The 14,448-nt window shown below is 40.7% G+C and overlaps 1 protein-coding gene across 1 annotated transcript in view; it reads left to right on the top strand.

Moving 5' to 3' along the window:
* Nucleotides 1-8,767: 8,767 nt before the first annotated feature.
* LOC311040908 (histone deacetylase 4-like) overlaps nucleotides 8,768-14,448 on the top strand; it is a gene marked incomplete at its 5' end in the record, with an annotated part of 87,452 nt that continues 81,771 nt past the window's right edge. Inside the window, 2 exons of the mRNA XM_084051322.1 lie at nucleotides 8,768-8,905; nucleotides 13,283-13,814. Of these exons, the coding sequence (XP_083907448.1) occupies nucleotides 13,793-13,814 (22 nt within the window). The remainder of the gene's footprint in view (nucleotides 8,906-13,282; nucleotides 13,815-14,448) is intronic.

Raw genomic sequence — 14,448 nt, 5'->3', positions numbered from 1 at the left:
TGTGTGCCCACTGCGCACACACGACACATTTGCACACCCGCACACTCACACACCAGTTCCATAATACTAATTATGTGAATACATACACTCCCTGCCACAGGGAAGATACTGCAGCAAAAGTGTATGTATGTACATACACATGTGCATGTACTGTACATACACACGCACGACACACACACACACACACACACACACACACACACACACACACACACACACACACACACACACACACACACACACACACACACACACACACACACACACACACACACACACACAGTACGGGATCTTTAGTAATGCATACCTATTTATAGAACCACACATACGTTCAGTCCTTCATAGAAACACATGTGAAGACATGCACACTGACTCCCACTTGGAATACACAACGACACGGTACTAGTGTACTAGTGTCTCACACACAAAACATGCCAACACATTTACACATGTATGTTATGTACGTCATAGAAACGCATGGGAATCCACACGTGTTTGTATCATGGAACTACTGTACACAAGTGCATGTGTATATACACACACACACATTGTATTACTATACCTGTGAGGACATCAACATTTTAGGAAATTATGTTATGAATATTTATAATATTATAATTGTTTTGCCATTTCAATCCTGGCCCTAAAAGCGGAAAATCCCTATCTGCAAGCTCACAGCTATGACACGCTGTGAGCTTGTAGATCTGCTATTTTCTGTGCATGACACCAGTGCACAACTAAGTATAAACCAGGCATTACTCCAACCCCAATCTGGGAACCCATTCGGTGAAAAGAAAAAACGTTTTTCTGTTTTATCAGTCTTGAGAGATTATTGTAACCCAGCCACTACACATAACATAGAGGGCCTTATTTTCGCCGGTGCCTTACCCGTTATCCCTAAACTTCTTTGCCATTTCTTTACTATTTTTAAAAACATTTTTCAAATGGTTCAAGTAGCCGATCTACATCGACACGTTGTGAGCTTGTAGATTGGCTATTTGAACTGTTTGAAAATGTCTTTAAAAATAGTAAAACATTGCAAAAAATGTAATTTTTGCAATTGTTTGCCATTTTTAACCCTAAGCCTAAAGCCGTAAAATAGCAGATCTGCAAGCTCGCGTCGTGTGTTGTGAGCTTGTAGACCTAAGAACTAAGTGTGAATCAGGCATAACTCTATTAACTCTAACTTATATATCTCTAAAAATCTTTGTTCAACCATTGAAACAACTATTTTGTCTTGTGAGGACCAATAACATGGTCCTCACAATGTCTATTTCTCAAATTCTACTTGTGGAGACAGTAGGTCCTCACAATTATAGTAATACAAGCATGCCTACACACACACATACACACACACACACACACACGCACGCACGCACGCACGCACGCACGCACGCACGCACGCGCACACAACACACACACACGCACGCACGCACGCACGCACGCACGCACGCACACACACACACACACACACACACACACACACACACACACACACACACACACACACACACCATCACTAATAAGGCCTGGAAGCTGTTGCTGTGTGAAAGGTAATTACGCCATGCGGCTCAGAGAGTCTTTGATGGAAACTTTTAGACTAACTGGCTCTGCCATAAGAACTCTTTTTAACAACAACTCTTTATGGCTCTTTTGGCTGCTTTCTTTGCCAACGTCTCTAAACATTTATGTATTTCTCGTGTGTTTTGTTTCACGGCACGGTAGCGAGAGTTGATGTCTCACTTTTACCTACACACACACACACGCACGCACGCACGCACGCACGCACGCACACACACACACACACACACACACACACACACACACACACACACACACACACACACACACACACACACACACACACACAGAGACATATCCCTACACAATTTAGTACGATCACCATAGCAGCGCTTTGTTTGCAGAATTACAACGTTCTGTGCCCTGAATGTTGTCTTAATATTTACAGTTTAGTAAGTTATTTTTTTATTTTTTATTTAGTTTTACGTAGGAGGGAGCCTACAGTAGTTGCTATAGAATTTCATCATTTGAAATATGCTGCCAGTGTATTCTCACAGTGTCTTCTCTACACAGTAAAATCCTCAGTGTTAATTTAACTGAACAGCGTACAAATGGAACCGTTTGGACCCTTGGGTTCATTTGGTTCTATTTGTATGCCAATACAGGTTCATTTGGTGCAAATCAGTGGTTCTCAAACTTTGTATGTATTTGGCCGCGGACCCCCATCTGAGTATAATATATGGGGCTACAAGGCACCTCCATAATAAGATTTGTGTTTTTAAAATGTTTAAAAAATGCATGTTTTTTTATTAACAATCTAAATCTGCAAAATAACTTGTAATTAAAGCTATCAAATAATTGTAGTGGAGCAAAAAGTACAATGTTTGTATAGTGTAGTAGAAGTACAATTGATATACTCCAGTAAAGTAAAGGTACCTCAAAATTGTACTTAAGTACAAGTGCTTGAGTAAATGTACTTAGTTACTTACTACTACACCACTGGGTGAGACAACAACTTCCCTTTGTAAACCACTAACAGGCAGTTGTGTGTGTGTGTGTGTGTGTGTGTGTGTGTGTGTGTGTGTGTGTGTGTTGTAAGTGGTCTGGTCCGCAGACCGTGTGCAATGCATCTAGTGTGGTACACAGTAAAACCCTCAGTGCTCATTTAAAGTTGTACTCTGTAACTTTCATGTCCTAACCCCGGATTCAAACCTGTGTCTCCTGCACAAGTACTGAAATGCTGAGCTAACAGAGCTCGCTCAAGGGAGGAATTTTGACCTTTTGTCAACCAGTCGTGTCAAACCTAGACACAGGATCTAAACGTCTCAATAGAAGAGCAGGAAGACCAAAAAGCAAATACAACCACTCCAATTGTATTGTATAAATTATATTGTATTAACATACAGACAAAATAATATTGTATTCACTAAAGAAAGTTACAAATGTAAACAGCTTTAACTGTATAATCATGGAATGGACCCTTACGGGTCCATATGATTACATTTGTACACACTCTGAGATGCAAATGGATACATTAACATGAAAGGATTTGCGTAAAGTTTGAGTGTAAAGATTGACCTATTTTACTGTGTGCTTGTTGGCCTTTTAGCTAGTGTAATTCTCGCTGGCCTAAAAAAAGAAAGAAAAAAAAGAGACGTTCTTGGAAAAATCATTACTCAAGATGTACAATTTCTGCTATAACTTCTAAGGTATTTCTGCGCTGATCCCTTTTTGTGTGGACCGTGCTCCAAACGTCTAAAATAAATAGCTGACCGCATGGGAATTAGCCCACATTGAAACCAGATTGAATGACTGATATTCTTATAGTAGGCCTACATCTCCTGACGCAAAAACAAACAGTTAAAGCTCCATAATGAGCAACTTGGCAAAGCCCAATATAATGTTCACTGAATTTCAAATACGCTGCCCTCGGCTGTGTGTGAGCCAATCTAATAACTGCTTTGACATCATAGCACTGTTTGCATGGTATGCTTTTAATACACAGATTACACACACACACACGCACACGCACACGCACACGCGCACGCGCACGCGCACACACACACACACACACACACACACACACACACACACACACACACACACACACACACACACACACACACACACACACACACACACACACACACACACACACACACACACACAACTGGGAATCAATTTTACAGCTGCAATCTGTACGTAAGTTTCTTGTCCTACCCAGGATTTGAACCCTGTTTCTTCACTCTCAGACCCCAGGACGGAATCCCTGCTGGGCATGGGGAGATGTTGCGCTTATGAGCTTCAGGCAGGCAGTACTGCTTGTCAATCGGTAGGTGACCCAGGTGTACCCGTAAACATTTCTCAATGGAAGAATATGTAGATCACTTCCAACCACTGCAGATGTACTAGTTACATTGTATTAATTAATCTATTCATTCTAATAACTTCTAGATTGTAGCTTTAACACTGAGGATTTTACTGTGCAGAAACAAATAATGCAGATGTCTGCAGGAGGAGCCAGCTATGTTTGTTGGCCTCCTGACAATAGAAAACTCAATGCCACTCCGCCTCAGAGCCAAGCCAACTACAGTTGTCTGAATAACATCCCTCCAGCTGCTATCTGCCCACCCTGCCTCTACAACCATCATTATCTGCAAACCCCTCACCATTTGTCCATGTGCATAGCTTACATAATTCAAAACGAAACACAGCACAGGCCTTGAGGTCAAGCAAGGATAGGAATTGAAAGTAATCCATGTGTCGGGAGGCTTATAGCCTTATTCTCTCACCTTACATCAAAATGCAACCTTAAGAAACAGTGCCGGTAAATGTAGGGTTCCATGTGTCTGAGAATGCCCGGTCAGTGTGTATTGTTAATGTGAACGACTCCCTCCCAAAGCCAGAAATCACAGAATAATGTCTGAGACTGTGATGCTGTCAGGGCTTTAAAATGCTGCTACTCCATAAATAGTGAACGAGCAGAGGTTTTGAAGCTGACTGAGAGAACACCCATGGGAATTTGCTGGAGGTACGGGTAGACTTTCTGAATCAGAAATGGTCTCAACAGCGGTGTGATATGAAGTAGAGTTAGTCAGGCACAGGTGGAAAAAACTTAGTATGACTCCATAGAAATCTGCCTCTCGCTCAGTATTGAACAGCTTTAAATCTGCCTCCCGCGGGCACTTTGGTGGCGCAGGGGTAAAGTTCCTGTATACCACTGCGGAGAGTAGGGGTATAAAATCCTATGGGTGCCAGCTTGCACAATTGGCTGTTTTTGCAGGAGGGAAGCCGGGCAGGCAGGCCAATCTGGCAGAGCGCCTGTCAGCGGGGGTGTTGAACTGTGAGGAATAGTGTGTTCCTCCATCCATGCTACGTCCTCCAGGTGAGGCTCCTCACTGGCAGGTGAACCAGTTGGGGTCCGCAGGCACAAGACTACACACAATTGTATGAGTAATTCAGGAATTGGCATTATGAATAATTTGGGGGGGAAAAGTTATTATTAAAAATAAAAGTAATTATTCATAATAATTAACAAAAACTTTTATAAAATAAATAATTATTGGAATCATGTGTTTTTTTGTGCCGTTGTGCCGAGTTATACACTGTTAGACCTGAAGGACTCGTGCACAACAGCATCAGAGAAGCCTCCAAGACCTGGGCATCTTGCATAACCAATGCTCCGTGGCTCATCCAGAGAAATTATAATCCTCTGTTTCTATGGATACTGCATTCCCAACAGGCCTCCCTTGTACTCCAAAAGAGGAGCGACCTTGATTAATAAATGTTAGTTGTACGCGATCCAGTTACAAGCACAAAAGCAGGGTGCCAGACAATGGAAACAAAACACAAGGAAAGAAAACATGAGCTTTTTGAGAAGAGGTCATCTTCCACCTGTGAGATTGTAAGTGATGACGAGGTTGGCTGATCAACTGATGATGATGATGGTGAGTTTGTGTAGTGCCTTACATAGATAGATAGATAGATAGATAGATAGATAGATAGATAGATAGATAGATAGATAGATAGATAGATAGATAGATAGATAGATAGATAGGTAGATAGATAGATAGATAGATACATCTGCACTAGATCTGACTAACATAATTATACACCAGTGAATATATGCATGAATATACATTTATTTCCTAAGAATGGATATATACGCACAGTCTATCAGCAGTGAATATGATGTGAGTATACAGTATACAGCATCTGTTGTGGTTCTGTAGTTTAATGTGAATGCCAGTAGCCCATGTTCTCCAAGCAGGAATCCAACAGAACAGAACAGAACAGAACAGAACAGATAAAGTGCGTCCCAATTAATACAAAATAGAAAACGACACAATAAAATGCACCATCCCTTCGCTCGAACCAGGAGTCCAGACAGTAGCGACCCCTTCCAGAAACCAGTATGAGGCTCTTCAGTGAGAAGACCAGAAATGCTACACACCCAAAAAAGAATGGTTCTTAAATGGTTCTTTAAAAGGCATTCATTCCACGAAGAACCATCACCTACTTACTTAAGAACCATTCTTGGTGAATGGTTCTTCGTTTTCCTCATGAGGTCATGAGAACCTTTTTTGTCAAAGTTCTTTGAGGCATGTTTAAAGGAGTAGTTCACCCAAAACTTATTTTCTAACAATTACACACCCCATGTAGCCTTGAATTCATGGAGATTTTTTTGTTTTTGTCGCATTCCTGAGCCAATTATTTGATGACTGGCGGAGTCTCCGGTAGGAGACTCTTTAAGTCTCCTACTGAGTTTCCTATTGACTGATGAACCGGTCATCAAATTATTGGTTCAGGAATATGGCAAAAACAAAACAATCTCCGTGAATTCAAGGCTTCATGGAGTGTGTAATTGACAGAAAAAAAGTCATGTTTTAGGTGAACTACTCCTTTAACCATGGTTCTTCTATAGCACCACTCTGAAGAACCAGTTCTGGTTCCAGTTGGTGCCTTTATTTTTCTGTAACCTGTTAGATAGTTTAAGCACTTACTGTATCTCAAAGCACAACAATGCGAGACTGTATACCTGTAGTGATGAATAATAATATAGTTCTCTGTCTAGAGATGTAGCCTTTACCGAAACTGGTTTACACATTACAATAATCAAGTCAGCTCAGCTTGGCAATACTGTTGCGACTTGGTCCGTGGGTGGCTTAGATGCTAAATCAAATATAAGGTAATGGAAATAAAGGCATATTAGATTATAGCAGGCAGTGAAGAGGGGTTTTTCATGTGGCAATGAGTGAGAATTGGATAAACGTATCCGCTTCAGTTTGCCACTGCTGGTTATGTCAAACTCTGAACCACAGCTTAAATGAAAGTGTATAGATATTAATGCTGGAACAGATCTTGAAGGAGCAAATTACTGCTTTCAGAGTCAGGCGAATGAATGGTTGTCTAATTACAATGCAGAAACACCGGATTAACTGCACAGTGAATACAAGTTAATCTCTCTGTTGTAGGTCTATGTCTGTGAACATGCCACAGATAGGCCTTTAGATGCTCTACACCAGCGGTTCCCAACCTTTTCTGGAACAGGGCCCATGCACTTGAAAATCTCAGAAGGCATTCGCGGCTCACCCATCTGACCACTTTTGCTCTGAGAGCACATTTATTTTAATGATCAATCAATCGATTGTGTACCAGCTTGGATCGATGGAACTACTGTAGCATGGTATAGGTTACTTTAAGTTGCTATTCATCAGTATCACAATAAAAAAATATTTCTCAAGGTTTTTAAAGTAAAAAATACCTTGACTTTTCTTTAAATATTATTATTTTTATTCAATTGATGTTATATTTTCAAGAGAATCTTGGTGTTTTGGCAATTATTTGGGGGCCCACTTGCAATATCCTCACGGCCTCTGGTCTAGCTAGTTCAAGTTCAAGTTCAAGTTCAAGCTTACTTTATTTTGTCTCCCGTGGGAGAAATTTGTCTTGGACACACAGACCAGCAGCATACACAATACCATACAGTACAGGACAAAGACAAAAACAAAAACATAAACACACAGTGACATGTACAGGCTGTTTTTCCTAGTCATCACCCTCCATAATAATAAATAATAATAGCCACCTCATTCAGCATATAGTGCAATAAGACCAACACCTTAGCACACCTCAAAACCTTCTGCCCCGCCGTCTACCCACCGCAAGGACATCATTGAGGAGTGTACAGCTACACATAAGATCATCAGTGTATTCATCAATCAGTTTATTTATCCATTTCATTTCCTCAGAATGCACAAATGTAACCAAATTGACCCGTTATTTTTGTGCACTCATGATGAATGAGCATTGATTTTACAGCCATAGTTTTTCCCATTCGATTTTTTTTTTAAACTCTAGGGCGCCAAGGCCTATATTCATTGGACACGCCCTTGGACTCTGTCCAAAGGTCTATTCCTGCTGTGTGTATGTATGATAATCTTCAGGAGAGAAATATGACTAATAAGACTATTATCTGTGTACAGATATCAATTAATGACATGTAATGACATGAAAATAGCAGACATACAAGCTCACAGGTCTGCTGTATTTGATGTGCAACACTGTCGTGGGACAAAGCGTAATGGCTGAATCATGTCATCCAATGTGATCTCGCCTACCAACCCAAAGCAACATTTAAATATCAGCTGTATATCTCTTATTAATTATGATAATCAGTAAAAAAAGAAGAAAAAAAACTAGTGTAATATTAGTTAAGGACGTTGTTCACAGTTCCACTATTGCCAGGATCAGTGTTCATAGGCGGGTAGAAGTAGCAATGAGGGTCAGATTATGAAAGACCACCAGAAACCAACCCTCCTCCCTATGAGCAGTCATCCTGGGCATAATTGTGTAATAACCACCTTACAAAATGATATATTACACTTTGTTAAGTCAAAAAGTGACTTAACCATTAAATAACCTGGAATTAATGATGAAGTCATGATAAATTGACAAATCAATCAATAATTCAAGTTCATAATTCATAAATAAATAAGAAGAAGAAGAAGAAGAAGAAGAAAGGAAGAAAGTAAAGCCCTATCTTCATTCTCCTTTTTCATCCAGATTTACATAATTTTATTTTTTTAACAAGACAAACGAAGAACAAAAAGAAACATGTAAAAGTGAAAGCAAGTATCTAGTTATTATTCTCTAGTAAAGCAGCAAACCCCGCCTCTGGATAAATGCAGGGGCGTGGCCACAACGCGTGACGTCGTTGGAACAAAAAAAATCCAGTATGGCGGAATCTGTCAGAAGATGATTTTTTTTCCCCCCTCCAGTTTCCTCACCCCGCAAAATCCTCCCCAATGGAACCAGGAGCACATTAATGGGTGTATGTCCAGTATGTCGCATCGGACGGCCGGGTAGCTGCTCGCTCTAAAAGGTAAGCGTGTGTTTATTTAATATTTACATTAAAACAATAACCAAAAAAAAAAAAAAAACACGTTGGAAGAAGCCAAGGCGTTGCCATGTCCGCTTATTATAAGCGACTTTGGGCTTGGTTTTCTGTGAAGTTGCTTGTAAGTATTGGTGGGTTGCGGTTTTTTGGGGCTTGTCTCTAAAGTGTAAGTTGCTTATTTGGGCTTGTTTACCTAATGTTGTTTAAACCAGTGGTTATCAAACATTTTCATGTCAAGGACCCCCAAATTATTATGTATTTGTCCACAGACCCCCCCCCCCCCCATCTGGAAATATTGTGGGACCCCCATACAAGATTTGTGTTGTTAAAATGTTATTATTTTTTAAATATAAAAAAAAAAAGTACTTTTCCACCGAAGCTTGTAGATCGGCTATTTTCAAATAGCTGATGAATATAGATTTAAAGTGCTCATGTGGCCCTATAGTTGCTTCTTTTGGGCTTGTTTTCATAGACCTGGTTGCTTATTTCTCTCGCAAAATCTGGCAACACTGCATGGCAGAGGGGCGTCCGTGTCTTTGATGTTGATAAAAAAAGCCTGATTTCGAGTAAAAGAAATGCAGATCTGCAAGCTCACAACGCGTCGCGCCAGTGACGCGTTGTGAGCTTGTAGACTGGCTGTTTTTCGCAGATCGCGATACTAGAGGATCCATCAAAACAATGTCTGCCCTTCTGCTGAAGTTTCCACTTGAGCACAGTGTGGTTTTTTTGCAACCCTTGCACAAAATGATTAATTAAAAAAATGTACCATGTTGCACGGAAATATTAATGTCTGCAATTAAGTAACAACAGCAACAACAACAACAACAGCCTCGAAGGTTAGATACAATGTTTCCACTCCAGGGCCGGGACTAGGATAGATAGAGCGGTATTTATTATGCACTCTCGCTCTCTCTCTCTCTCTCTCTCTCTCTCTCTCTCTCCCAAACGCCGATTGTTCCAGGGCTATTTTTAGACCACGATCGGGCGTTAATACTACAAGCAAGCCGAAGCGGCATGCCTTGCCGCTAGGCCTTTTATAAAGATCATATTATCGTATATGATCTATGATCGGAGAGAGGACGGGAACATTATGAAAGGGAAGGAGGATGATCGAGGCCTGCTTTGCTACATAATAAAGAAGAGTGTGCTTGTTGACTGTGTGTGTGAATGGTTCGGGATGGGCGGCAGTAGTTCTCTGCATGCGTCAATCTTTCTTTTTTTTTGTGAATGGAGGCGTGCTGGACTGGCGGTTGAAGCGACATAATGTGGTTTTTCTGCTGTATATGAAAGTATGCGAGTTGCTTAAATAGCCTGCTACATCAGTCAGTCAATCAATCAAACTGTATTTACGTAGCACATTTCATGCATCAAGTGCAATTCAACGTGCTTATCAGAAGAGGTTAAAACAAAGTTATTACACAGTAAAATAAAAATATATATTATATATAATATATATTTGATCCTAATCGTCGGGCCATTTTATACACGGTATGTACGTGTGTGTGTGTGTGTGTGTGTGTGTGTGTGTGTGTGTGTGTGTGTGTGTGTGTGTGTGTGTGTGTGTGTGTGTGTGTGTGTGTGTGTGTGTATATGTGTATATACAATACATATATGTATATATATATATATATATATATATATATATATATATATATATATATATATATATATATATATATATATATATATATATATATATATATACATATATATATATATATATATATATATATATATATATATATATATATATACATATATATATATATATATATATATATATATATACATATATATATATATATATATGCTACACACATGAATCTTGTTGAGGTTAGGCCTGTCTCCCCAAATCTGTCACCCTGACTCAGGCAGCATCTTTTCAGGACAATGGGAGTGGGGGGCACACACATGAATCACCGCCCCCAGACAGACTAGATGCCCTGAGGGAATAACGTTGCATGGAGACCCCCCGGGGTGTGAACCACTCTCAGTGACACACACGCACCCCTTTTCCCCCATCACAAAGCGCCAGTCATTGTGTGTGTGTGTGTGTGTGTGTGTGTGTGTGTGTGTGTGTGTGTGTGTGTGTGTGTGTGTGTGTGTGTGTGTGTGTGCAGTTGACCGACTTTTGACGATTTGTCCCGCGGCTGCACTGTACTATCTGGCCCTCTGTCTTAAGACCCCCCCCCCCCCCTTTCCACAACCTCGCTCCATTCTGCTCCCCTTTCCCCCCTTTGCGCACGCACGCACGCACGCACGCACGCACACACTTGTGTGGTGTGAGGACACCAACATTTTAGTACTGTTGATTTTATTAATGACAATGTTACACTTTTTTTTTTTTACCTTAACCCTAAAGCCGAAAAATAGCAGAGCTTGTAGTACATCGGCTATTTTTGTTGCACGACACTGGCCTGCAACTAAGTATAAATCAAGCAAAGCCCCAACCCCTAAACCTAACCTCTAAATGCCTCATCCTAACCCTAACCCCAACCTGAAACCTTTCCTAATTGTAAGCCTAAATCTTTTCTAACCAGAAAACAACCATCTCTGGCCCTCACAAGTATAGTAATACAAGTACACACACGACACACGCACGCACGCACGCACGAACGCACGCACGCACACACACACACACAGATGCACACACCGCCCCATCATGCCCCCAGGCAGTCTCACCCCCTCTGTATTTTGTGGTGGTGCAGGCTAGTGAATGGTTGTGTCCCAAACAGTGATTGTATCTGACATTAGAACCGCTGGTGTTTTAAGGAGTTATGACTGCTCCCCGGGACAAAGAAAAGCACAATCACATTACTCTCCAAAACAAAGAAGAGGAGAGCACAGACATCAAAGGCCTTCTCCTGAGCTGTAAACTTCTAGTCTGTTGAGGAGATTGTTACTGTTAGGACCTTCCTTTGTTTAACAGATAAAAAACTCTAAATAGAGTTTGATACACAAAAAGCATGGTGTACTCTTGGTTGAGAATGCTACCCTTACAGCTTTGCAATTTTTTTTTATTTTGGAGAATGTTAAAAAAAAAACCTATGTACTCAGTATATATATATGTATATATAATATATATATATAATATATATGTATATATATGTATATACATACACACACGCGCGCGCACACACACGCACACACACACACACACACACACACACACACACACACACACACACACACACACACACACACACACACACACACACACACACACACACACACACACACACACACACACACACACACACACACACACACACACACACACACACACACACATACATACATACCCACATACATACGCACAGATACACACATACAAGCACACACACATACCGTATATATATATATATATACACGTGTATATACAATTTGAGATACATTATATGAATTTGATTATTTGAACAAGGATCATTCCGAAAAAAAAAGATGCCTGCTCTGCTTGGTGATCCTAAGTAGACTTGCTTATGTTTATTTAATCTAATAGGAACCTGGCATGGGATTAATAATAATAAACCTTATTTATAGAGAGCACTTATCAAAACAAAGTTACAAAGTGATTCCAAGCACAGTGGCGGATACAGAACGTGTCTAATGACTGGGCCTGGAAAAATCTGGGTGGGCCCTGAGTTTTTTAAGCTTAGATATTATTAATGACCGTTGGATGATGTCATGACATTTTTTCACTGTCTATTTGGCTGCTTTCCGTGAGCGGCACGCAGAAGAAAATAGACCGGGCGTATTTTTAGTGGAGCACGCGCGCTCGTCAAGAGTCGCCTCTTCTGGGACACGTCTGAGACGGGTCTGGTTGAATCACAAGCATTGTCTAGGGCGGCCACGCTGCCGTGTTGCAGCCAGAACGCAACGCTACCACGCCCAGTGGAATCCAAAGTTGTCATGGATCTCTCATAAGGTCTGGCAAGCAGTCAATCTGGGGTGGGCCCAGCCCCAGATTCAATCTGGCTGGGACTGAACTGCTATCCAATAGCCGAGTTCACTCAATTTCATTGGCTAACCATCTTACTCTGACCAACTCTAAACATAACTACCGTATCTGTAATGTAATGCAAAAACACAACCCCTATCTGTTTTTAACCTTAATCGTCATACTGTCTAGCCACCACAACCCATATCTGACCCAATGCCTAAATACAGCCATTTTATTATTGATGTACCTGAACTTAGGTCGACTCCTCTCGGTTCTCGCTTACACTTGAGAGCGTAAGGTTTCAAATGTACCATGGATATGGGATTTATTTGTCATTATTACTTAATAACTTGAAATGTCCTTTTACTCATAAAAATAGTAGCCGTAGTAGTAACACAATCTTTCTACTCTCTTCCTGATAGGTTGCTACTGTTGCTAGACAACGAGTTGGCACACTGATTGGATTACCCAAATCAAAGGCTCATGGGGATTGGCTGCCATCGCACATCATCTTCCTGTTGCCAACCGTTTGGCCATCTTGGGTAGTGGGGCCCTCTCTGAAAGGCGCAAGAACTCTCTCTCTCTCTCTCTGTGTGTGTGTGTGTGTGTGTGTGTGTGTGTGTGTGTGTGTGTGTGTGTGTGTGTGTGTGTGTGTGTGTGTGTGTGTGTGTGTGTGTGTGCGTGTGCGCGTGTGTCGTGTATTATCGACCCACAAACACACACATAACTCCATACTTCAACACACACACATACAGAGATCTTCACATTTCCACACAGCCGGGATAGCAGTGTCTTGAGCAGTACTCAATAAAATCTATACGGACACACAAACACCCACACACAGCTGTCCTGCAAACGCATCAAGCCAGGCCCACTCCTGTTGTGCAGTCTAGCTGTCTGCTGCGGACTCCCCCAGGACCAGTCTGTCAACAATGACCTCACACAGCCATCCAGGTAAGGACGCCGGGTCTCACTGCTGTGTGTCTCTGCTGCGTACCTACCAGTGGTGGAAAGTAACTAAGTACATTTACTTAAGTACTGTACTAAAATAACATTTTGAGGTATTTGTACTTTACTTGAGTATTTCGAATTTCCAATACTTTTACTTCTACACCACTACATCTCGGATCCAAATATTGTACTTTTACTCCACTACATTCATTAGAAAACGTTAGTTACTAGTTACTTTGTAGATTTTGATTATTATCACAAAACATACATTAACCACTTTTTTATTTCGACCATTTGAAAATAGCCGATCTACAAGCTCACAATGCATTGTGATCTTGTAGATCTGCTATTTTCTAAAGATTTTTATTCATTTGAAAACTCGAAATAGGACATTTGGCCTAATGAGTACTTTTACTTTTGGTACTTTAAGTACATTTTGATGCCAATACTTTTGTACTTTTACTCATGTACATTTTGAATTCCGGACTCCGGACTTACTTGTAACAGAGTATTTCTATATTGCAGTATTGATACTTTTTTACTTAAGTAAAACATTTGAGTACTTTTTCCACCACTGCGTACATACGCTGTCTATTTTCACTGTGTTTGGTTTCCCCTCATTACAATGTGAATTATG

Source organism: Gymnoscopelus microlampas, assembly GCF_963454915.1.
Source record: "Gymnoscopelus microlampas genome assembly, chromosome: 24".
Classification (NCBI taxonomy): domain Eukaryota; kingdom Metazoa; phylum Chordata; class Actinopteri; order Myctophiformes; family Myctophidae; genus Gymnoscopelus; species Gymnoscopelus microlampas.
The sequence above is the reverse complement of the archived record's forward strand: the minus strand, read 5'-3'. Positions and strand labels throughout refer to the sequence as shown.